At 44.4% G+C, this 25,715-nt stretch overlaps 1 protein-coding gene across 29 annotated transcripts in view; it reads left to right on the top strand.

Annotated features, from left to right (window-relative positions):
• NRXN1 (neurexin 1) overlaps nucleotides 1–25,715 on the top strand; it is a 2,145,734-nt gene that overhangs the window by 1,000,027 nt on the left and 1,119,992 nt on the right. For all 29 annotated transcript variants that reach the window (XM_082249472.1, XM_082249474.1, XM_082249501.1 and 26 more), the window contains one exon: nucleotides 20,857–21,295. In XM_082249472.1, the coding sequence (XP_082105598.1) occupies nucleotides 20,857–21,295 (439 nt within the window). The remainder of the gene's footprint in view (nucleotides 1–20,856; nucleotides 21,296–25,715) is intronic.

The raw sequence follows: 25,715 nt of genomic DNA, 5'->3' as shown, positions 1-25,715 counted from the left end.
GGGGGGGGGTGGGATCGTGCGGCGACGATCTTGCTGATAATTAGAACGCCCCCACCCCCACTAAACATGCGCATAAGGCACAAACAGTATTATCCCATATCCCCCCCCCCCCCGTGGCGGGGGGAGGGGGGTGCGGGTGGCGGTCGCGGTGAAGTTCAGAAGATAATATTTTTAAAGTGTAAGGGAAGCAGTCCTGGCCGGGCCCCTCTAGAGGCTCGGGCCCCTTACACCAGTACTGCCTGTACCCCCCTGATGGCGGCCCTGCAGCCGACAGCACATTTTCGGCCCGAAAAGAATCTGTCCTGCAGGCATTAAAATTTGTGTACGCCGACAACAGAATGGCCGACTGTTCGCCAGTCAGTACAGAATTCGGCCGACAGACAAGACTGGGCATGCTCAGAAAAGAAAAAAGACAAGGAAAGTTAACCATCACATGACATCACTTCTGCAGTCGGCTGTTGTTGGCCGACAAAATTTGTGTGCAGACTTTTGCAGTTTTCAACAGACACGACAGCCCTGGACAAAAGACGGCCGATCGTTCGGCCGACAATCGGTACGTGTGTACTGGGCTTAAGAGTTCTCATGGGAAAAAAGGTGTCTCTACTGAAGCTTGTTTCCATAACAACCCAAAATTTTCAAAATCCAATTGTCACAGGGACAGAAAGTGAGGTGAAATCCTCTAAACAGGGGTACAGACAGCAAAACAAATAGTACAGGGGTGTTACCCTCCCCTGTATATATATGTATTTTTATTTTTTTTTTTTACTTTCTGCTATAAAACATATCCCATAAAAAAATGTAAAAAATCAAATGTACTCATAAATTTAGACCAATATGTATTATGCTACATATTTTTGGTAAAAAAAAAAAAAGTGTATATTGATTGGTTTGCGCAAAAGGTACAGCATCTACAAACTATGGGATATATTTATAGATTTTTTTTTTTACTAGTAATGACGTCGATCAGCGACTTATATTGGGACTATGTTATCGTGGCGGCTGACACTTATGCACTGTCACTGTACTAATGACAATGGCTGGGAAGGGGTTAACATCAGGGGTGATCAAACAGTTAACTGTGTGCCTAGTTGGTGTTATACTGTAGTGGGGGAGCAGTGTTGGGGTTAACGAGTTACAATGTAACGCGTTACGTTAACTACATTACTTTTTTTGGTAACGTAGTAACGTAAAGCGATACATTTGTACCATTTGTAACCGCACTACTTTACTCGGCTTGGGTAACTCGCTTTCCTGCGTTAACCAAGCCATTGACATCTCGCGCGGGGCCGAGGAGGAGGCGGGAGGACTCGACAAGGAGACGCGGGGAGGAGGAGGCGGGAGGACTCGAGGAGAGCAGGGGACTGAGGAGAAGACGCCCGCCACTGCAGGTAAGTGCACTGGTCTCTCTGGCAGTCTCTGCATGCTGTGGTCAGTCTGGGGGCACACTGACTGTGGTCACTCTGGCATTGAAAGGGGACACGCTGTGGTCAATCTGGGGGCACACTGACTGTGGTCACTCTGGAATTGAAAGGGGACACGCTGTGGTCAATCTGGGGGCACACTGTGGTCACTCTGGCATTGAAAGGGGGCACACTGGGGTCACTCTGGCATTGCAAGAGGGCACGCTGTGGTCACTCTGGCATTGAAAGGGGGCACGCTGTGGTCACTCTGGCATTGAAAGGGGGCACACTGTGGTCACTCTGGCATTGAAAGGGGGCACGCTGTGGTCACTCTGGCATTGAAAGGGGGCACACTGGGGTCACTCTGGCATTGAAAGGGGGCACGCTGTGGTCATATATATATATAAATAAAACAATAAATATTGTATTGTTTTTTTGTGCACTACAAATAAATATGCGCATTGGAATTTGTTCATATTTTTTTTCAAAAGTAAAGTAATAAGTAGTGAAGTTACTTTTCAAATGCAGTAACTAGTAAAGTAATCTCGTTACAATTTACAGAAGTAACTAGTAGGGTTGAGCGGACACCTAGATGTCCGTGTTCGACGGGTTCGGCCGAACTTTAAAAAAAAGTCCGGGTCCGTGTCCCGGACTTTTACCGAACTTTTCCCGGACACCGAACCCCATTGAAGTCAATGGGGACCCGAACTTTAAGGCACTAAAATGGCTCTAAAACACCAAAGGAAAGGGCTAGAGTGCTGCAAATGGCAGCAAAACGTAATTAAGAGCATGGCAAGTGCTCTGCAAACAAATGTGGATAGGGAAATAACTTAAAACAACAAAAAAAACAGAAAAATAAAACAATGTTCTTCTTCATCTCTGAAGGACGAGGCCCATATGGAGTAGGAGGGAGGTTGAGGTGGTGGTGGATGTGGCGGTGACATAGGCGTGCGCACAGGGTGTGCTGGGTGTGCCTGGGCACACCCTAATCACCTAGGGCACATAGCATTGCCAGTGAGGAGATGGGAAAGATCTCCCTGGGACCTGCTCTGCTCTATTTCTCCTTGCCTACAGGTACATGGCCCCGATACATTACTCTCCCTGCTGGCAAACACATGCATGTGTATTTCAACTTTGGGGTGCACACCTTAATGCAATAGGCTGCGCACACCTATGGGCGGTGTAGGTGGAAGCGGCGGTGGAGGAGGACCAGGGCCGGATTAACAGCATCATGGGCTTGGTGCTGAGGATTTTGAAGGGCCTTAGGGCCGTGCCTTGCCATGCACCCAGAGGAGGAAGGGTGCAGCCATGCATGCCTAATTCAACATGGGATGCTGTCTCTGAAGCCCATAAACACATCCATGCATCGCCAACTGTCCCTCCTTGTCCGGCCTTCACGCTGTGTGGGGAGGTTCTGAGGGTGCTGCCTGGGGAAGCGAGCATAGAAGCCAGACTTCTGTGTTTACAAGTGACAGAAGAGCGGTAACAGTGAATATGGCCAACCCGGGGCCTATATAAAAGGTAGGGGCCTGGAGCTGCAGCTCCAATAGCCCCTACATTAATCTGGCCCTGAGGAGGAGGACGAGGTAGCCAACACTGCTTCTTTTCACAAATTTTAAATGAGGGTACACCCCAAAAGAGTGAGAAAGAGCAAAAATGGAACAATGGGTGGGTAAGGTCGGTATCCATTGCTATTCTGCATAAGGTACGGAAAAGTCCCGTGGGATCCATGCCTGGTTCATTTTAATGAACGTGAGCTTGTCCACATTGTCTCTGGACAGGCGGCTGCGCTTGTCTGTTATAACGCCCCCAGCCGTGCTAAATACCCGTTCAGATAATACACTGGCTGCAGGGCACGCCAGCACCTCCAAGGCGTAAAGGGCAAGCTCAGGCCATGTGCCCAATTTGGAGACCCAGAAGTTGAAGGGGGCAGACCCGTCATTCACTACATGTAGGCGTGTGCACACATACTGCTCCACCATGTTGGTAAAATGCTGCCTCCTGCTAAGACGTTCCATCTGAGCTGCTGGTGCTGCTGTTTGTTGTGGCGTGCTGACAAAGCTTTTCCACATTTCGGCCATGCTAACCCTGCCTTCTGAGGTGCTGGCGGTGCCCTGGTTGCGTTGGCGACCTCCTCCTCCTCCTCCTCTGCCTTGTGCTTCCACTGTGGCCCCGCTGTCAGATGGGAATGCCAGCAGCATGGCGTCTACCAGCGTGCGCTTGTACTCGCGCATCTTGCGATCGCGCTCCAGTGAGTGAATTAAGGACGGTACGTTGTCCTTGTAACGGGGATCCAGCAGCGTGGCCACCCAGTAATCAGCACAAGTTAGAATGTGGGCAACTCGGCGGTCGTTGTGGAGACACTGCAGCATGTAATCGCTCATGTGTGCCAGGCTGCCCAGAGGCAACGAAAGGCTGTCCTCTGTGGGAGGTGTATGGTCCGTGTCCTCTGTATCCCCCCAGCCACGCACCAGTGATGGCCATGAGCTGGCCTGGGTGCCACCCTGCTGTGAACATGGTTCCATCTCCTCCTCCAGCTCCTCCTCCTCCTCATCCTCCTCATCCTCCAGAACTGTGCCCCTGCTGGACAATTGCGTCCCTGGCGTTTGCGTGTGCAGGAACCCACCCTCGGAGCCCCTTGCGAATGACTGCCCTGAAAGCCTTGGAAATGTTACCTCTTCATCCTCCTCCTCCTCCTCATCCTGTGCCACATCCTCTTCCATCATCGCCCGAATTGTTTTTTCAAGGAGGCATAGAAGTGGGATAGTTAAGCTGAGAACGGCGTCATTGCCACTGGCCATGTTGGTGGAGTACTCAAAACAGCGCAACAAGGCACACAGGTCTCGCATGGAGGCCCAGTTATTGGTGGTGAAGTGGTGCTGTTCCGCAGAGCGACTCACGCGTGCGTGCTGCAGCTGAAACTCCACTATGGCCTGCTGCTGCTCGCACAGTCTTTCCAGCATGTGCAAGGTGGAGTTCCACCTTGTGGGCACGTCACATATGAGGCGGTGAGCGGGAAGGCCGAAGTTACGCTGCAGCGCTGCCAGGCGAGCAGCAGCAGGGTGAGAACGCCGAAAGTGCGCACAAACGGCCCGCACTTTCTGCAGCAGCTCTGACATATCGGGGTAGTTTTTAAGGAACCTCTGCACCACCAAATTCAGCACATGCGCCAGGCAAGGGATGTGCGTCAAACCGGCTAGGCCCAGAGCTGCTATGAGATTTCGCCCGTTATCGCACACCACCAGGCCGGGCTTGAGGCTCGCTGGCAGCAACCACTCATTTGTCTGCTGTTCCATGCTCCTCCACAACTCCTGCGCGGTGTGTGGTTTGTCCCCCAAACAGGCAAGTTGTAAAACTGCCTGCTGTCGTTTACCCCTGGCCGTGCTGAAGTTGGTGGTGAAGGTGTTACGCTGTCCGGATGAGGAGGCGGTAGAGGATGAGGAAGCGGAGTAGGAGGAGTTAGGAACAGGAGGCAAACTGAAGCGCCCTGCAATCCTCGGTGGTGGAAGGACATGCGCCAAATTGCTATCCGCCTCAGGCCCATCCGCCACTGCATTTACCCAGTGTGCCGTTAGGGAGATATAACGCCCCTGACCGTGCTTACTGGTCCACGTATCCGTAGTTAGGTGGACCTTGGCACAGATGGCGTTGCGCAGTGCACACCTGATTTTTTCCCCCACTTGGTTGTGCAGGGAAGGGATGGCTTGCCTGGAAAAGTAGTGGCGGCTGGGCACGACGTACTGTGGGACAGCCACCGACATAAGGTTTTTAAAACTGTGCGTCTCCACCAGACGGAATGACAGCATTTCAAAGGCCAATAATTTTGAAATGCTGGCATTCAGGGCCAGGGATCGCGGGTGGGTAGGGGGGTACTTCCTCTTCCTCTCAAGTGTTTGGGAGATGGAAAGCTGAACGCTTCCACGGGACATTGTGGAGATGGTTGTTGGTGACCCAGGTGGTGGTGTTGCTGACAGATCGTCTGTTTGCGGGGTGGCAGGTGCCGGTATCACTACAGATGTGGCTGGAGCGGCCGAGACTGCAGCAGAAGAGGAAGCAGGATGAGCCAGAGACGTTTCTTGGTTTTGAAGGTGTGTACTCCACTGCAGCTCGTGCTTTGCACTTAGATGCCTGATCATGCAGGTTGTGCTCAGGTTGAGAAGGTTCATGCCTCGCTTCAAGCTCTGATTGCACAGGGTGCAAACCACTCGTGTCCTGTCATCAGCACATTTTCTAAAGAACTTCCACGCTAGAGAACTCCTTTGAGCTGACTTTGGTGCGCTCGTTCCCTTGCTGCGTTGGGCAGTAGCGGGCGTAGTGTCTAGGGCACGGCCGCTCCGCTTCTGCACCCTGCTCCCTCTTCTGCTGTGCTGGTGGCTCTGTGCGACCACCGCCTCTTCCTCCAAACTACTCAGTTCACCTGCATGACGTTCATTCCATGTGGGGTCGAGGACCTCATCGTCCTCCACATCATCTTCCACCCAGTCTTCACCCCTGCCCTCCTTGTCGGTCTCCACAATGCTGAACGCCGCAGCAGTTGGCACCTGCGTTTCGTCATCATCGGAGACGTGCTGCGATGATCCTTGCATGTACTCATCTTGAGAAATAAGTGGTTGGGCATCGCTGCACTCAATCTCTTCCACTTCTGGGGCAGGGCTAGGTGGATGGCCCTGGGAAACCCTGCTGACAGAGTCCTCAAAAAGAATAAGAGACTGCTGTATGGCTTGGGGCTCAGACTGCTGGCCTGATTTGCAAGGGGGTGAGGTGAAAGACGGTTGGACATTGGCTGCAGGTGCCAACTCTGACCTTTCTGCAGTAGACTGGGTGGGAGACAATGTGAAGGAACTGGAGGCACTGTCAGCAGCAAACCAATCTACTATCGCCTCAACTTGTTCTGGCCTCATCACTTCTAGGGGCGTTTGATGCCCTACCAAATACTGATGCAGGTTCTGTCGCCTACTCACACTTGAGGAAGGTGTTTCACTTGTGCGTGTAGCTGGCACAGATCGACCATGTCCTCTCCTTGCAACAGGAGCTCTACCAGCAGCACCACGACCCAGGCCACGGCCCTTATTTGACGGTCTCCTCATATTTCTGTAATTTAAGATCTTGCCCTAGAAAGGTTTTTATTGAATAGCGGAATAGAAAATATGATCCAAAAAAAGTGTATGTATATCACACGTACACAACCACACTAGGCCCCAATTACTATTGTTTGTACCCCTAAAAGGCTAGATGAGGAGTAGGGGGAGTATGGAACAGGCAGCACCCTCAAACCTTCAGAAGTATGAGATGAACCCCAACAACTTGGAAAGGTGGATCTCTCTCACACGTACCGACACAGACTATCCCGCAATTCAATTGATCCTCAAAGGTTTTTATTGAATAGCGGAATAGGAAATATGATCAAAAAAAGTGTATGTATCTCGCACGTACACAACCACACTAGGCCCCAATTACTATTGTTTGTACCCCTAAAAGGCTAGATGAGGAGTAGGGGGGGTATGGAACAGGCAGCACCCTCAAACCTTCAGAAGTATGAGATGAACCCCAACAACTTGGAAAGGTGGATCTCTCTCACACGTACCGACACAGACTATCCCGCAATTCAATTGATCCTCAAAGGTTTTTATTGAATAGCGGAATAGGAAATATGATCAAAAAAAGTGTATGTATCTCGCACGTACACAACCACACTAGGCCCCAATTACTATTGTTTGTACCCCTAAAAGGCTAGATGAGGAGTAGGGGGGGTATGGAACAGGCAGCACCCTCAAACCTTCAGAAGTATGAGATGAACCCCAACAACTTGGAAAGGTGGATCTCTCTCACACGTACCGACACAGACTATCCCGCAATTCAATTGATCCTCAAAGGTTTTTATTGAATAGCGGAATAGGAAATATGATCAAAAAAAGTGTATGTATCTCGCACGTACACAACCACACTAGGCCCCAATTACTATTGTTTGTACCCCTAAAAGGCTAGATGAGGAGTAGGGGGGGTATGGAACAGGCAGCACCCTCAAACCTTCAGAAGTATGAGATGAACCCCAACAACTTGGAAAGGTGGATCTCTCTCACACGTACCGACACAGACTATCCCGCAATTCAATTGATCCTCAAAGGTTTTTATTGAATAGCGGAATAGGAAATATGATCAAAAAAAGTGTATGTATCTCGCACGTACACAACCACACTAGGCCCCAATTACTATTGTTTGTACCCCTAAAAGGCTAGATGAGGAGTAGGGGGGGTATGGAACAGGCAGCACCCTCAAACCTTCAGAAGTATGAGATGAACCCCAACAACTTGGAAAGGTGGATCTCTCTCACACGTACCGACACAGACTATCCCGCAATTCAATTGATCCTCAAAGGTTTTTATTGAATAGCGGAATAGGAAATATGATCAAAAAAAGTGTATGTATCTCGCACGTACACAACCACACTAGGCCCCAATTACTATTGTTTGTACCCCTAAAAGGCTAGATGAGGAGTAGGGGGGGTATGGAACAGGCAGCACCCTCAAACCTTCAGAAGTATGAGATGAACCCCAACAACTTGGAAAGGTGGATCTCTCTCACACGTACCGACACAGACTATCCCGCAATTCAATTGATCCTCAAAGGTTTTTATTGAATAGCGGAATAGGAAATATGATCAAAAAAAGTGTATGTATCTCGCACGTACACAACCACACTAGGCCCCAATTACTATTGTTTGTACCCCTAAAAGGCTAGATGAGGAGTAGGGGGGGTATGGAACAGGCAGCACCCTCAAACCTTCAGAAGTATGAGATGAACCCCAACAACTTGGAAAGGTGGATCTCTCTCACACGTACCGACACAGACTATCCCGCAATTCAATTGATCCTCAAAGGTTTTTATTGAATAGCGGAATAGGAAATATGATCAAAAAAAGTGTATGTATCTCGCACGTACACAACCACACTAGGCCCCAATTACTATTGTTTGTACCCCTAAAAGGCTAGATGAGGAGTAGGGGGGGTATGGAACAGGCAGCACCCTCAAACCTTCAGAAGTATGAGATGAACCCCAACAACTTGGAAAGGTGGATCTCTCTCACACGTACCGACACAGACTATCCCGCAATTCAATTGATCCTCAAAGGTTTTTATTGAATAGCGGAATAGGAAATATGATCAAAAAAAGTGTATGTATATCACACGTACACAACCACACTAGGCCCCAATTACTATTGTTTGTACCCCTAAAAGGCTAGATGAGGAGTAGGGGGAGTATGGAACAGGCAGCACCCTCAAACCTTCAGAAGTATGAGATGAACCTCAACAACTTGGAAAGGTGGATCTCTCTCACACGTACCAACACAGACTATCCCCCAATTTAACTGATCCCCAAAGGTTTTTGATTAAATAGCGGAATAGAAAATATGATCCCAAAAAAGTGTATGTATATCACACGTACACAACCACACTAGGCCCCAATTACTATTGTTTGTACCCCTAAAAGGCTAGGAGTAGGGGGAGTATGGAACAGGCAGCACCCTCAAACCTTCAGAAGTATGAGATGAACCCCAACAACTTGGAAAGGTGGATCTCTCTCACACGTACCAACACAGACTATCCCCCAATTTAACTGATCCCCAAAGGTTTTTGATTAAATAGCGGAATAGAAAATATGATCCCAAAAAAGTGTATGTATATCACACGTACACAACCACACTAGGCCCCAATTACTATTGTTTGTACCCCTAAAAGGCTAGGAGTAGGGGGAGTATGGAACAGGCAGCACCCTCAAACCTTCAGAAGTATGAGATGAACCTCAACAACTTGGAAAGGTGGATCTCTCTCACACGTACCAACACAGACTATCCCCCAATTTAACTGATCCCCAAAGGTTTTTGATTAAATAGCGGAATAGAAAATATGATCCCAAAAAAGTGTATGTATATCACACGTACACAACCACACTAGGCCCCAATTACTATTGTTTGTACCCCTAAAAGGCTAGGAGTAGGGGGAGTATGGAACAGGCAGCACCCTCAAACCTTCAGAAGTATGAGATGAACCCCAACAACTTGGAAAGGTGGATCTCTCTCACACGTACCAACACAGACTATCCCCCAATTTAACTGATCCCCAAAGGTTTTTGATTAAATAGCGGAATAGAAAATATGATCCCAAAAAAGTGTATGTATATCACACGTACACAACCACACTAGGCCCCAATTACTATTGTTTGTACCCCTAAAAGGCTAGGAGTAGGGGGAGTATGGAACAGGCAGCACCCTCAAACCTTCAGAAGTATGAGATGAACCCCAACAACTTGGAAAGGTGGATCTCTCTCACACGTACCAACACAGACTATCCCCGAATTTAACTGATCCCCAAAGGTTTTTGATTAAATAGCGGAATAGAAAATATGATCCCAAAAAAGTGTATGTATATCACACGTACACAACCACACTAGGCCCCAATTACTATTGTTTGTACCCCTAAAAGGCTAGGAGTAGGGGGAGTATGGAACAGGCAGCACCCTCAAACCTTCAGAAGTATGAGATGAACCTCAACAACTTGGAAAGGTGGATCTCTCTCACACGTACCAACACAGACTATCCCCCAATTTAACTGATCCCCAAAGGTTTTTGATTAAATAGCGGAATAGAAAATATGATCCCAAAAAAGTGTATGTATATCACACGTACACAACCACACTAGGCCCCAATTACTATTGTTTGTACCCCTAAAAGGCTAGGAGTAGGGGGAGTATGGAACAGGCAGCACCCTCAAACCTTCAGAAGTATGAGATGAACCCCAACAACTTGGAAAGGTGGATCTCTCTCACACGTACCAACACAGACTATCCCCCAATTTAACTGATCCCCAAAGGTTTTTGATTAAATAGCGGAATAGAAAATATGATCCCAAAAAAGTGTATGTATATCACACGTACACAACCACACTAGGCCCCAATTACTATTGTTTGTACCCCTAAAAGGCTAGGAGTAGGGGGAGTATGGAACAGGCAGCACCCTCAAACCTTCAGAAGTATGAGATGAACCTCAACAACTTGGAAAGGTGGATCTCTCTCACACGTACCAACACAGACTATCCCCCAATTTAACTGATCCCCAAAGGTTTTTGATTAAATAGCGGAATAGAAAATATGATCCCAAAAAAGTGTATGTATATCACACGTACACAACCACACTAGGCCCCAATTACTATTGTTTGTACCCCTAAAAGGCTAGGAGTAGGGGGAGTATGGAACAGGCAGCACCCTCAAACCTTCAGAAGTATGAGATGAACCCCAACAACTTGGAAAGGTGGATCTCTCTCACACGTACCAACACAGACTATCCCCCAATTTAACTGATCCCCAAAGGTTTTTGATTAAATAGCGGAATAGAAAATATGATCCCAAAAAAGTGTATGTATATCACACGTACACAACCACACTAGGCCCCAATTACTATTGTTTGTACCCCTAAAAGGCTAGGAGTAGGGGGAGTATGGAACAGGCAGCACCCTCAAACCTTCAGAAGTATGAGATGAACCCCAACAACTTGGAAAGGTGGATCTCTCTCACACGTACCAACACAGACTATCCCCCAATTTAACTGATCCCCAAAGGTTTTTGATTAAATAGCGGAATAGAAAATATGATCCCAAAAAAGTGTATGTATATCACACGTACACAACCACACTAGGCCCCAATTACTATTGTTTGTACCCCTAAAAGGCTAGGAGTAGGGGGAGTATGGAACAGGCAGCACCCTCAAACCTTCAGAAGTATGAGATGAACCCCAACAACTTGGAAAGGTGGATCTCTCTCACACGTACCAACACAGACTATCCCCCAATTTAACTGATCCCCAAAGGTTTTTGATTAAATAGCGGAATAGAAAATATGATCCCAAAAAAGTGTATGTATATCACACGTACACAACCACACTAGGCCCCAATTACTATTGTTTGTACCCCTAAAAGGCTAGGAGTAGGGGGAGTATGGAACAGGCAGCACCCTCAAACCTTCAGAAGTATGAGATGAACCCCAACAACTTGGAAAGGTGGATCTCTCTCACACGTACCAACACAGACTATCCCCCAATTTAACTGATCCCCAAAGGTTTTTGATTAAATAGCGGAATAGAAAATATGATCCCAAAAAAGTGTATGTATATCACACGTACACAACCACACTAGGCCCCAATTACTATTGTTTGTACCCCTAAAAGGCTAGGAGTAGGGGGAGTATGGAACAGGTAGCACCCTCAAACCTTCAGAAGTATGAGATGAACCCCAACAACTTGGAAAGGTGGATCTCTCTCACACGTACCAACACAGACTATCCCCCAATTTAACTGATCCCCAAAGGTTTTTGATTAAATAGCGGAATAGAAAATATGATCCCAAAAAAGTGTATGTATATCACACGTACACAACCACACTAGGCCCCAATTACTATTGTTTGTACCCCTAAAAGGCTAGATGAGGAGTAGGGGGAGTATGGAACAGGCAGCACCCTCAAACCTTCAGTATGAGATTGTGTTCACTGTACCCCACAAAGATTGAGTTCACTGCACCCCACAATGATTGTGTTCACTGCACCCCACAAAGATTGTGTTCACTGCACCTCACAAAGATTGTGTTCACTGTACCCCCCAAAGATTGTGTTCACTGCACCCCACAAAGATTCTGTTCACTGTACCCCACAAAGATTGTGTTCACTGCACCCCAAAAAGATTGTGTTCACTGCACCCCAAAAAGGATGTTGTTCACTGCACCCCAAAAAGGATGTTGTTCACTCCACCCCAAAAAGATTGTGTTCACTGCACCCCACAAAGATTGTGTTCACTGCACCCCAAAAAGATTGTGTTCACTGCACCCCAAAAATGATTTTGTTCACTGCACCCCAAAAAGGATTTTGTTCACTGCACCCCAAAAAGGATGTTGTTCACTCCACCCCAAAAAGATTGTGTTCACTGCACCCCAAAAAGATTGTGTTCACTGCACCCCACAAAGGATTTTGTTCACTGCACCCCAAAAAGATTGTGTTCACTGCACCCCAAAAAGGATGTTGTTCACTGCACCCCAAAAAGGATGTTGTTCACTGCACCCCAAAAAGGATTTTGTTCACTGCACCCCAAAAAGATTGTGTTCACTGCACCCCACAAAGGATTTTGTTCACTGCACCCCACAAAGATTGTGTTCACTGCACACCAAAAAGGATTGTGTTCACTGCACCCCAAAAAGATTTTGTTCACTGCACCCCAAAAAGATTGTGTTCACTGCAGCCCAAAAAGATTGTGTTCACTGCAGCCCAAAAAGATTGTGTTCACTGCAGCCCAAAAAGATTGTGTTCACTGCAGCTCACACACAGAAAAATGGATGTGGATCACTGACACCTGCCTATCTCCAATCCCACACCACACAGCAATATCGATTGTAGTTTGTAGAACACAGTTTCCCTAAAATTCAGCAGACTCTGTCCCTAACAGGATTGAGAAGAGATCGTAGATCAGGATTGAGTGCAGACCCCACCCCCCACACAGCAATATCGATTGTAGTTTGTAGAAGACACTGACCCTATATAATTCAGCAGACTCTATCCCTAAAATGCCTACAACTCGCCCTGCCTAAACACTCCGACCTGTCCCTCAATTCTATCCGGACACAAATGGTTTTTTCCTGCCTATCTTTCCCTAATCAGCAGCCAGCACGTTGATGTGTGCTCTGTCCCTGAATCTAAGCAGCATAATGACGCCGCTGCGGCTGCCTCGAACTTATAAAGACTTGGTCACATGCTTCAGACGGCCAATCACAGCTACTGAGACATTTGCAGGCATGGCTGGGATGGCTTAAGGCACACCAGTTAAACGATTGTTGATTGGCTGTTGAAAGCCCGCCATGAAAAGAGCGCCAAAGCATGCAAAACCCGGAAATAAAACGACCGAACACGGATTTTTACCCGAACATACAGTAAAGTGTCCGTGTCCGTGTTCGGGTACAAAAAATCCAATTATTCGGTACGAACACGAATAATACAGTCCGTGTTCGCTCAACACTAGTAACTAGTTACATTTTTTGAGTAACTACCCCATCTCTGTGGGGGAGGTGCTTGTACTAGTGGGAGGCATAGATCTGTGTCCCTGCTCTTCAGGAACACAGGATCCATACCTTTCTTACTGACATTTACGTAAACAAGGCAGATCACCATTCTACCTGTGTCATGAATGATCAACGGGTGCTGGCAGCAGGGCCGGGACAAGGGGTGGGCAGGAGGGAAGGTTGCCCTGGGCGCAATGGTTTATTGCAGGGATGGGGGGGGGCATCTTGACCCTAACCCTAAGGGAAGGGGTGTGCAGTTTGGCATCCTTGCCTTCGGCGCTGGTTGACCTTGTCCAGCACTGGCTGGCAGACATCAGCTCCACAGGACCCACCGTGTGGAATCACAGTGGAAGTAAGACCCTGGCAGCGCGCCTTCATGCCCGATACCTGGAAATGCAAAACTGTATATATATATATACATGATCCTGCACATGCTGGATGCCCTGTAGCAGCAAAAGTGCTATAGGTCTGTTGGCAATTGGTTAATCACATAGATTTTTGTGTTTTAAGAATTTGTGGAGCTTTGAGCTTCAAGCTTCAAAATGCTCAGGTATGACTGTGGCCTAAGACTTTCGTTACAAATTAATTTATCTTTTGATTTACATTATGAAAGAACCAGAAGGTAGAGTGAGAATCAGAGGCGTAACTAGAACCTTCAGGGCCCCGATGCAAGAAACCATGAAGGGCCCCCCAAACCCCTGGCCGGGGCCCTTCCCTTCAAGCCCGGGGCCTTTCCCACTAATCCTGGGGCTCTTTACTCTCGTTGCATGGCCTTTTATTATGGTCCCGCAGCAGGATCCTTTCACAAGTTCTGCAGTGGGCCCCCTTCCTGCAATCTTGGGGCCTCTCCACAGTGGTGCAATGCCAGGGCCCGGTTGCAAGTGTGACCTTTGAGATCCTGGAAGTTCACCCACTGGTTTGCTACTGGGCCCCCTGGAGCATGGGGCCCGGTAGCAATTGCAACCCCTGTAGTTACGCGCCTGGTGAGAATCCCTCTTCTGAGCAATATAAAAGGGGATGCAAGGTTCAGAAATCCATTGGGGAGGGCTCCATTCAGTTCATTTATATCAGAGTTTCTCAACCAGGGTTCCGCGGAACCCTAGGGTTCCTTCAAAGGTTGCTAGGGGTTCCTTTAGAAATGGGCAATTTCTGCCTCTTAGATAAGTTCCCAATGACACCATTGTTCCTTTTAGCTATCTGTAAGGGGGTAATTCTTCCCAATGATGACAAGAGTAAGGAGCATTCTTCACACTGACTGTCACACTAATGTGTCATGAGTTGTAGATTTCTAATTTTTAGCAGGGGTTCCCCGAGACCAGAAATTTATTTCAAGGGTTCCTCTGTGTTGAAAAGGTTGAGAAAGGCTGATTTATATCCATTCATACAAAAATATCAGTTTTGAGTTGACTACCAGCCTGCTTTTTTTTTTTTTTTTGCATTGTTTTGTGTGTATAGAACAGCTAAAGGCAGATGGCAAGCTCAGTGTGAGCTGTAACAAGCACCCAATTTTATCATTTGTCCAGCAGAGCTGTGCTTTATCTGTATAGATACACCAGCGGTGTGGCGTCATTGAAAATTATGCTGTAATGCCACAATAAAAATCAATTATTCATTTTGTTGTCAGAGCTCCTGTGTGCTGAAACACAAATCAGTGCTGTACCATGGAACACGGCTCCTTCTCCACCTTCTCTCCTAGAGCGAAAACAGCATTTCCATTCTTTATGCAGATCATGGAATGGGCACAGGGGAACGACACACAAAATGAGTTAATCAACCCATCATTCTTTTACCGCATGCCTCAGTAAGGAATATCCTTAATGGCAAGCTAGAACAGCGCTATACTGTGCAATGTAATATTCGTGAACAGCCATGTAGAAGAGAAAAAAAAAAAACAAGAACAATTTGTATGCAATAACCACTTCAGCCCCAGAAGGTTTTACCCCCTTAATGACCAGGCCATTTTTTGTGATTCGGCACTGCATTACTTTAACAGACAAGTGCGCGGTCATGCAATGCTGTACCCAAAAAAAATGTATGTCCTTTTTTTCCCACAAATAGAGCTTTCTTTTGGTGGTATTTGATCACCTGTACGTTTTTAACTTTTTGCGCTATAAACAATAAAAGAGCAACAATTCTGAAAAAAAAAAATATATATTTTTCACATTCTGCTATATAACATTTCCCCCCAAAAAATGTAAAAATTTAATTTTTTCTTTGTTTTAGGCCAATTTGTATTCTGCTACATATTTTTTTGGTAAAAAAAAAATCCCAAAAAGCGTATTTTATCACGTCTACAAACGAGGGGAAAGATTTATCTCATTATTTTATTTTATTTTTTTACTACTAATGGCAGCGATCTGCGATTTTTAGAGGGACTGCGACATTGCGGCGGACTGATTGGACCCCTAACTGACATTTTTGACACTTTTGGGGGGACCAGTGACATTACTACAGTAATCAGTGCTAAAAATATGCACTGTTACTGTAATAATGACACTGGCAGGGAAGGATTTAATCCAGGAACAATCAAAGGGTTACGTTTGAGCCTAGGGGGTGTTTTCTAACTGTATGGGGAAGGGACTTGTGAAATCAACACAGAGACCTGTGATCCTAAATAGAAGGATCACAGGTGCTCTGTGTTCATTCCAGAGAGAACAACGGTCTGCTGTGTTTACCACAGCAGACCATCGTTCTCGCGCCACGGGGAGCGATCGTGGGTGCCCAGCGACAATCATGGCTCCCGGGGTCGGCTTCAACGCTGCCTAATTGGGGCAGGCGCGCACACCCAGGAGTGCTCCCGCAAACCGACATGCCTTTTTGTCTGGGTCACGTAGCCGAGCCAGCCTGCCTCAGTATATCTCCGGTGGGCGGTAGCATAGTGTGGGTTGCTCAACTGTGCCAAGCAGCGCACTGCCACACACTCAGCAGAAGCATGCCACTTGCTTGTGCTAGAGCAATTCCATAGGGACAGTCAAGAAACTTCTTAGCAACCCTGCCAGTGGTCCGCCCACTCTGACCTAGAACTGCCCAGCCGGACTTCCTACACAGCCCAGCACCCAGGGCAACCGCTATTTTGGCTCTGACCATGCTATGCCACTGATGCCCACCTACCCTAGCCTAATATTTGCCATGCAAAAGGCTGATTGAAGTGATACATCAAATATTCAAAAAGTGCGGCGCTTAAAAAAAATCACTCCATAATAATACCTCTATTAATTATAAAAAGAATGCTATAAAAGTATACACATGTGAAAATAAAGGTGATCCACTCCACCACAATCAAAATGTATACTACTAATCAGCAAATTATAAAATAGTAAAAATTGTGAACTGATTAAGTAAATAAATGAGCCCCAAATGAAGAGCAGAGTAGGGTGATTCTCATGAAGAATAGCATAAAATTAAGTGTGGGTCCCAAAATCCTTCAGATTGCCAAGGAAGACAGCACAGCACACCACCCAAATCAGAATGACCCCCAATCAAGAGTGGTCAAACAGTGCGTGATATATTCCACACCATGTAGGAATTGTAATCTCTGCAGGAACACCAGGACCATTAAAACTGATTCATTTAAATCTTCAGTTACAGAGGAAGTCTATGCCATCAAAGACTTCATAACCTGTCATACCAAAGGGGTAGTCTACTTGCTCACATGCAGTTGCAATAAGCAATATGTAGGCAGAACTATTAGGACAGCCAACATCAGAATTGGTGAGCACCTAGCGAATATCAGGAAAGGATTTCCTGGACACAGTCTGTCTCAACACTTCTCTACACATCATCACAAAAAACATAAAGATTTGGAAGTGAGAGTGATAGAGAAATACAATCCTCACTGGCGAGGGAGCAACCTCAAAAGGTCTATCTCGAGAAGAGAGACCTTTTGGATTTACCAGCTCAAATGTTCCCGCCCCCTTGGACATAATGTCGAATGGGACATCAACTCATTTATAAATAATAGTTGATGTGTCCCTAACATAGGAATTCCACATGCCTAATTTTCTTGCACTTTCAAATTTTAGGGGTAACTTCGGTACCCCAATTTTAATTTTCTTTGTGAACCCAACTGTTGGTTGAGAGTAATATCTCCCACACAGTCCACTACCATGGGTCACAAATTTTTATTTTTGATCATCCTAGTTTGGATGTTTTACTCATGGTTTTAATATTTTTATCTATTAATATTAATATTTTATCTATTTTTATTAATTTTAATAATATAATAAAAACGTTGAGACTAAGATAGGTCTTATTTAACCATTTAGTTTTAAAATCGATTGTATTCGTCTAGTGTAGTAATTCAGTGAAAATATACTATGACGAGATATGAATATGATATTTATGCACTGCTACTAAATCAACTGTACCTATAAGGGGTGGAGCCTTAACCTCCGGTGGAAGCTGCCAATGTACAAATGACAATTTTGTATATAACTTTTAAGTTTTCGCCTGTTGATCCTATGATTGGGTCCTTTAAAATGAATATATGGCAGGTGTTCACACAAAATTATCCATATGCGAAGATTGGGATTACTAGGACACACTTCCTGTCCCCATGAAAGTAGTGGGACTTCCTTTGCTGACACCGGAAGCGAGCTCCACTCCTTCAGCATTTAAGGGCGCAGATGACGTTGCGGACAATCTCCGTTGACATCCGCTTTTGGAGGAAACGCGTCAGTAAGGAGCACCGCAACGTCATCATTCTTCGCCGCGGACCGCGCTGCAGGTGGCCGCGGCCCCAATTCTCCACTGTCGTGCTGTTTGTATTATTGCTGTGCCCGAGAACAAGTCGTCATATGTAAGTGTATCTTTTATTGTGCCAATAAATGGTATAGAAGGTACTGCATTATTGCACTTTTTTCTCTGCTTTTGGGATACTGCGAGACAAACCTTAGCACCAGAGGAGATACACCCAGACCTAGGGACCAAGGGAAGGATACCAACCTAGTTCAGGGAGAGTGTGTGATTAAGCCCCAATACAGGATTTTTCCGGTAAGAGGCACATCCTCTCCTTGAGTGTGGTTATTACTGGGATCCATCGTGGTTATCTTTTATCTGGATTTGGGTTACCTTTACGCCCTTACACCTTATTGCTTTTGGTAAGGAGCCAATCCAGATACGGTGGTGGGATCACTTGCACTCTAATTGCTGTGGATTTGTCACCAAGGAGTTCATTTTATTCACCACACACAAGAACTTTTGTTTGGATTGGACTTTATTTACCTCACTTTATATTTGTCTTCAGAACTGCACTTTGTTGCACCATTTGCTTATCAAAATTCCCTACTGTGACACGTTATGTTTGGTTACATCTAATTATTCAATATACGTTATATCACTTGTATGATTTAAATCACATTTTGGTTTATCCCTTTAGGGAATACCCCATAAGAGTTTAGCGCACCTCTTTTTCCCCTATTCCCATATTCCACCCCACATGGTCATTTCACTGTAGCAATAGTCCAGCTTGTAATCTCCAACAGCATATATAGGGAAAAACTATAGGACACAATGGATTTATTGGGTAGATGCTCTTACATTTGGCAAGAGATAAACCAGTGTTGAATGATTGCAAAGGACTTCCTAATGCCAGAATCCAAGAGAGCCGTGACGATTTGCTTATGTATGTTAGTGTGTGTTCTGGCTCCGCCCTATGCATTTCCTCATACATGACATCATCAGGGACATGAGTGGTGGATTGATGGCATGGGAACCTTAGGTTGATAGTGCTCTAGTACTTGAGATTAATTTATCAAAACCATACTGATAGTGTCCCAATGAGGCCTCTGGGTGATACGTGGGCTGTTTCCCTTCATTGAGGAACCGCCACAGAAACCTCAGGATGTGAAAGTAATATTCATATTTAAAGATAAAAGTACCAACATATTAGAGTCCAAAATATGTTTTTATCCCAAACATACAACAAATGCAACAGCCAAGACATATACAGGAACAATATGTGGCCCTGAGACTCATTGGATGTTGCACCTATTATACATTTGGAATAAAACCAAATTTTGGACTAATACTTTGGCGTGGTACTTCAATCTTTAGATTCAAATATTGTTACACAAAGATGGCAGACAGGTGACTCTATCACTAGTGCCAGCTTAGAGATGGCAGACAGGTGACTCTATCACTAGTGCCAGCTTCAGAGTGCCTTCTGCTTACATAATGCTGCTGAATCTCAGTTGCAACTGAGGGGAGTGACTTTTGGGTGCCTAAGCTTGTGCTGGAGCAATTTCATGGGGCCAGCCAGTAAAATCCTTTTGGCAATCGTGCCAGTGTTCTTAGCAATCTTGGCACTGGCGGTTTGTCACCAGTGACAGAATTGCCCATCTAACATCAGCCAAAACGATTAAATGTTGACACTTAAGGTATCTTAAGTTAAATAAAGTGTTACTAATGCAGCATTAATGCCGATGGAAAACTGCTAAATCTTACAAATGTATGACCATTCTGGATAACCTAATGTAAGTATGTGCATAAAAAGTCTGAGATGTCCAAGTTGGTGTGCTTTCTGTAAAAAGGTGAAATTTGAGGTTATGTCCTGTTGTGTAAGTTGCTCCCAGGTAGTCAAAAATAATAATGACAGATATGTGCAGATATGGCCTGAAAGTTCAAGATATGACCTAGATTAAGCTCCAGAGTCAAGTTCCTAGAGTCAAGGTATGCATTTCTTGACAATACTATGCTTAGGCTAAAGAGGAGAGGCTTCCAAAAGGCCCTCAGTGATACAGCAGTAGCAACATACCTGCCTCTGTTCTGAGTTGAACTCAAAGTTCATAAACAGTGACCCAATCTCTTGTGGCATCACATAGCATGCATGAATCTCAGCTCTGCTCCCTCCATATTTCCACTATTGACCCCCTAGAAAGGGTGGCCTCGCCAACTATAAAGTGAGGTTTAGGAGACCAGGAAATCTGGTGCATACCAATGCCATTATCTGGAGCACCCTGGGGTTTTTAATAGGAAAACAGACCTGATATGCAAACACCTATGGAGCCACTGATGCTTGAAATATTTCCTTTGAACTTCAGGTTTGAATTACATTTCAGTTTAATTACCTCTGGTGCACTAGTGGGGCAGAAGAGCCCAGTCCCATCACTACCTGGCTTGTGTTTATTGGGCTCCTCCTCATGAAGCACCCACCACTTGGTCAAAGACATGCCTGATATTCCTGGGGGCACCAATCCATATGCCAAAATGTTTATTTTTTTTATGAAAGAATTATGTTATGGTTGGGATGACTCACCAAAAAATATACTTTTAAATGTTTTTATTCAAGATATTCTGATATAAACTAACATGCTTCAACATTGTTTGGACAAGCACAAAGCTAAGCTTTTTCTCTTTTTGTGTTTTAGGTTGTATATAAAAACAATGATGTACGGCTAGAATTATCAAGACTTGCCAAACAAGGTGATGCCAAAATGAAGGTTCATGGCATTGTCGCATTTAAATGTGAAAACGTTGCAACTCTTGACCCAATCACTTTTGAAACTCCTGAGTCCTATATTTCTTTACCAAAATGGAATGCAAAAAAGACTGGCTCAATATCCTTTGATTTCCGTACAACAGAACCCAATGGCCTAATACTATTCAGCCATGGGAAGCCTCGACACCAAAAAGATGCCAAGAACCCCCAAATGGTGAAGGTGGACTTCTTTGCTATTGAAATGCTAGATGGACACCTCTTTTTACTTCTAGACATGGGATCAGGAACCATTAAAGTAAGAGCGCTTCAGAAGAAGGTCAATGATGGAGAATGGTACCATGTGGACTTCCAACGAGATGGACGCACAGGTAAATGCATTTCTGTTATTCATAATATTGATCACATCCATGCTTATTCAATTTCAGGGTGTCTAAAGTGTGTTGTTGTTTTTATCTTTCTTTGAAACTATACATTTATTTTTGGAATGTCAACTTTGTACTCTTACTCTTTCCTGTTTAGGATATGCAAGTTAAATGCTTATTTCATGGCTTGACTAAGGTTTTTTATTCTTTTATTAAAGGGTAACTCCACATTTGTGGGAAAAAATTAGCAATATACATATGTTTATATATATATTGCTCATTTATATTTATATATATATATATATATATATATATATATATATATATATATATATATATATATAATGATATATATATATCATATACAATTGTGGAAAAAAAACAAAAAAAAAAAGCAATTGTGACAATTGTGAAAATATGCAAGTTAGATGCTTATTTCATGGTTTGACTAAGGGTTTTTATTCTTTTATTAAAGGGTAACTCCACATTTGTGAGCAAAAAAAATATGTGTATATATTTATATATATATATATATTTTTTTTTTGCTCATTTATATATATATATATATATATATATATATATATATATATATATATATATATATATATATATATATATATATATAAAATGAGAAAAAATCTATATATATATATCATATACAATTGTGAAAAAAAAACAAAAAAAAAGCAATTGTGACAATTGTGAAAATATGCAAGTTAGATGCTTATTTCATGGTTTGACTAAGGGTTTTCATTCTTTTATTAAAGGGTAACTCCACATTTGTGAGCAAAAAAATATGTGTATATATATATATATATATATATAAAATGAGAAAAAAATATATATATATATATCATATACAATTGTGAAAAAAAACAAAAAAAAAGCAATTGTGACAATTGTGAAAATATGCAAGTTAGATGCTTATTTCATGGTTTGACTAAGGGTTTATATTCTTTTATTAAAGGGTAACTCCACATTCGTGGGAAAAAATGAGCAAAAAAAAATATATATTGCTCATTTATATATATATATATATGAAATATATCATATACAATTGTGAAAAAAAAAAAAAAAAAACAAACAATTGTGACACAAGTCATATTGTAATTGAATGTTATTAAAAATCACCTTTCCTTTTCCATCTGGACCTGCTGTAATTTTCTGTAAAGTGCAGTATGGCTACCTGGAGGAGTTCTGTACACAGATGATATACAGAACACCCCCAAGGTATGTAATTCGCTGCGTGTATGATTGGCTCACTGATTTTCCCAGAAGTCTGCACTAAGATACAAATTACATTTTGTGCATCCCCTGCAACAAAAATGGCATTTTTGGTGAGATATTCCCAATGTGAAATCACGTCTTAAGTGATGCAAGCCCTGCAAGTTTCCTCATTAGAGCCCTGCAGGTGCAGCAGCTGATTGGTAATTACAAAACCACTCCCATATAGATTCACATATGGACACAGACAAACAAACACACAGCAAGTTCTCCAGAAAAACAAAAGGTAGGAATCTGCAACACAATTTGTTAAAATCCCTGCGATGTACAGAGATCACCCAGAGAGGAATGTTCCTTTCTCAACAAAAGTGGAGTTACACTTTAAAGGAAAAAAAAAACAAAAACAATATATATATATATATATATATATATATATCATGAGTCTGTACAAGCTTAATTTTAGCTATATTATAAGGGTCTAATTATAAATGTTTACACAGATTCAGGCAATTTATCATGTGATTCAACTGGAAAAATATGCAAATCTTGTGTGAAAGTTTAGTGAATCTTATGTGAAAACAATTATACTGTATATAGGCACTAAATTATCTACTAAAAATCACATAGCAATTTGCCCAGTGAAAGTGTACGTACATTTGTTTTGTGCAAATGGGGTAAAATTAGTTTATTTCCTGTGCTGGTTGAATGTTTTTCATTGATATAAAGCAGAACATATTGATTTGGCCACTAGATGCCACTAACTACCATAGGCGATGCCTATAAAACTTAGTGCCATCTAGTGGCCAACTGTTTTTTTTTTGGTCCATTTTAAACCATAAAACATTCAACCAGCACAGGAAATCGCCTAACAACATTTGTTCTTGCCTCATTTGCACAGAACGGACAGGGCCGGTGCTACCATAAGGCGAACTAGGCAGCGGCCTAGGGTGCACTGCCACCTAGGGCGCAGCCTCGGCAAGTGCAACATTTCTGTCCTGTCACCTCCTGATCCCCGGTGGATGTCACCTCTAGAGAGGGGGGCAGTGTGTACAGGAGGGGGGGTGTAGGGTTAAAAGGGGGCAGTGTGTATAGGAAGGGGAGTGTAGTGCTAAAGGAGTGCAGTGTGTGCAGGAAGGGGGGGCAGTGTTTACAGGAAGGGGGGTGTAGGGTTAAAAGGGGGCAGTGTGTACAGGAAGGGGGGGGTGTATGGTTAAAAGGGGGCAGTGTGTATAAGAAGGGGAGTGTAGTGCTAAATGGGGGCAGTGTGTAAAGGAAGGGGGTGTAGCGTTAAAGTGAAGCAGTGTGTGCAGGAAGGGGGTGCAAGAACTGGTCTTGCCTAGGGCGCAAAATAGTCTAGCCTTGGCCCTGAGAACGGATGTACCTGCCCTTTCACTGGGTGAATAGCTGTGTGATTTTTATTTTACAGACACCCCTAAATGTTCAAGTTCTTCTAAACATTATCACATCAGAATTCTATCAAATGCTTTTGTCATATACATGGCAATTTTCAATCAATTTTTAAGCACTTTCCATCCACTGTAAATTGCAAATGCATTCACAAGTAATTTCCAGAAACTATGTAATCTACCAGCTGCAAAATTGATTGACAGCCATAGTTTGGTTGATTGTAAAGTAAAAACTGGACAAAATATTGACAGTTTCGGTACAGTTTTTTACAGACTGAAGTAGGAATGTAATAAACTACAGCAATGTCGTCGAAATGGATCAGATTTGGAAGCTAGTTGCTTTGATCTGGTGATTTTCAATCCCATCCCTCAACTGGTTGGTTTGCGTTTTTTGACAAAAAATGCCATTCCAAATCTGATGGCTGTATCAACTTGCCACCTGCATAGGCTGCTATGGTAACATCATACTCATAGGGCTCATTTAGACTTGCGTTTGAGGGGGGCTTTACAAAACAGGGTTGAATCTTGTTTTAAGCCCACTGAACCGCTACCCTTAAGCTACCAAGGCAGCAGATGGGATGTAAAGAAAGTGCCCAAAACTCCCCACAACCACATGAAGCATGTTGGTGTGGGCACACCTCCTCATTGTATGTGAAACACATGGATCCAAAGGCATCTTGATTCTCAGAGAAGTGGGAGTTTAGAAACACATCTGAACCTTACTTTGGTCTCTGAAGAGTGATCTGAATTAGTGATCGACTGATTATCGGCAAAGCCGATATATCAAAGGCCGATATGCACTTTCCCTGATATATCGGAATCACCAAGGTTACCGATATTGCCAATATTTCAGGAAAGTGCAGTACCGGAGTGATGCCTGCAGCTAGAGGCATCACCCCGGCACCGGCGTCCATAGCCGACGGTCTGCTGTCTTGTAATAAAAACTGATGTGGCTGAGAAGCCGCTCGGCTGTCATTACAAGGAGCGGGAGGGGACGTCCCCCCCTCCTGCTGCCTTCTGCGGCTCGCCCGGGTCTCCTGTCCCACTGGGAGGCCTGGGCAACAAGCCTACACGGCCACCAAAGAACCGCATTCGGCTCTGATCGGGTCTCCATGTAAAAACCTGGAAGTGATGTCATGACTAGGGATGATTGAACGGTTTGGGTCGACCATCGGTTCGACCCGAACATTGACTGTTCGAAATTCGGCCGAGTTTCAAACTTTTTGCTGAAAAAGTTCCGAATTCGGCAACCAAAAACCGACCAAAATGCAATGGGATAGGAACTGGGCTTTAAAAGCCTGTGACTGGACCAGAGCCATCAGTAAAAGCCAATTGAGGGGGCAGGAGAATGCTTGGAATGTGATTGGAGTGACTAGGGGGTCCAGAGGCCAATCATTAGTGAATACGCCCCCCAGTATATAAGATAGCCCCGCCAAATCTCTAGCATTGTAATACAGGGGCTGTGGAAGAGAGTGGAAGCAGTTCTGTTACTCCTGCTTCAAAGTGTCATTTAGCAATTATTAGTGTGAGGAAAGGGATATTTAGTGTAGTTAGGGTACAATTTTCCACTATAGTTAGATTCAAAAATATAGTTTCTGTAGGGAAAGTGTTAAGTGTCAGGGGACTGTAGTGTAGTGTAGGGTTAACTGACTCTGACTGCTATGACAGGGTGACCAAACCCTTCCATGTCAGGGTGACCGCTATAGAGAAAAGATCATTTCTCTTAGATTTGCTATAGAACAGGATGGTGGCTTCGCCCCTGGCTGTCACACCTGGGCGTTTTTGTAGCAGGCCTT

This window comes from Pelophylax lessonae (genome assembly GCF_965119305.1).
Source record: "Pelophylax lessonae genome assembly, chromosome: 3".
NCBI classification, from domain to species: Eukaryota; Metazoa; Chordata; class Amphibia; order Anura; family Ranidae; genus Pelophylax; species Pelophylax lessonae.
Note: the sequence above shows the minus strand (reverse complement) of the source record. Positions and strands in the feature narration are given on the sequence as shown.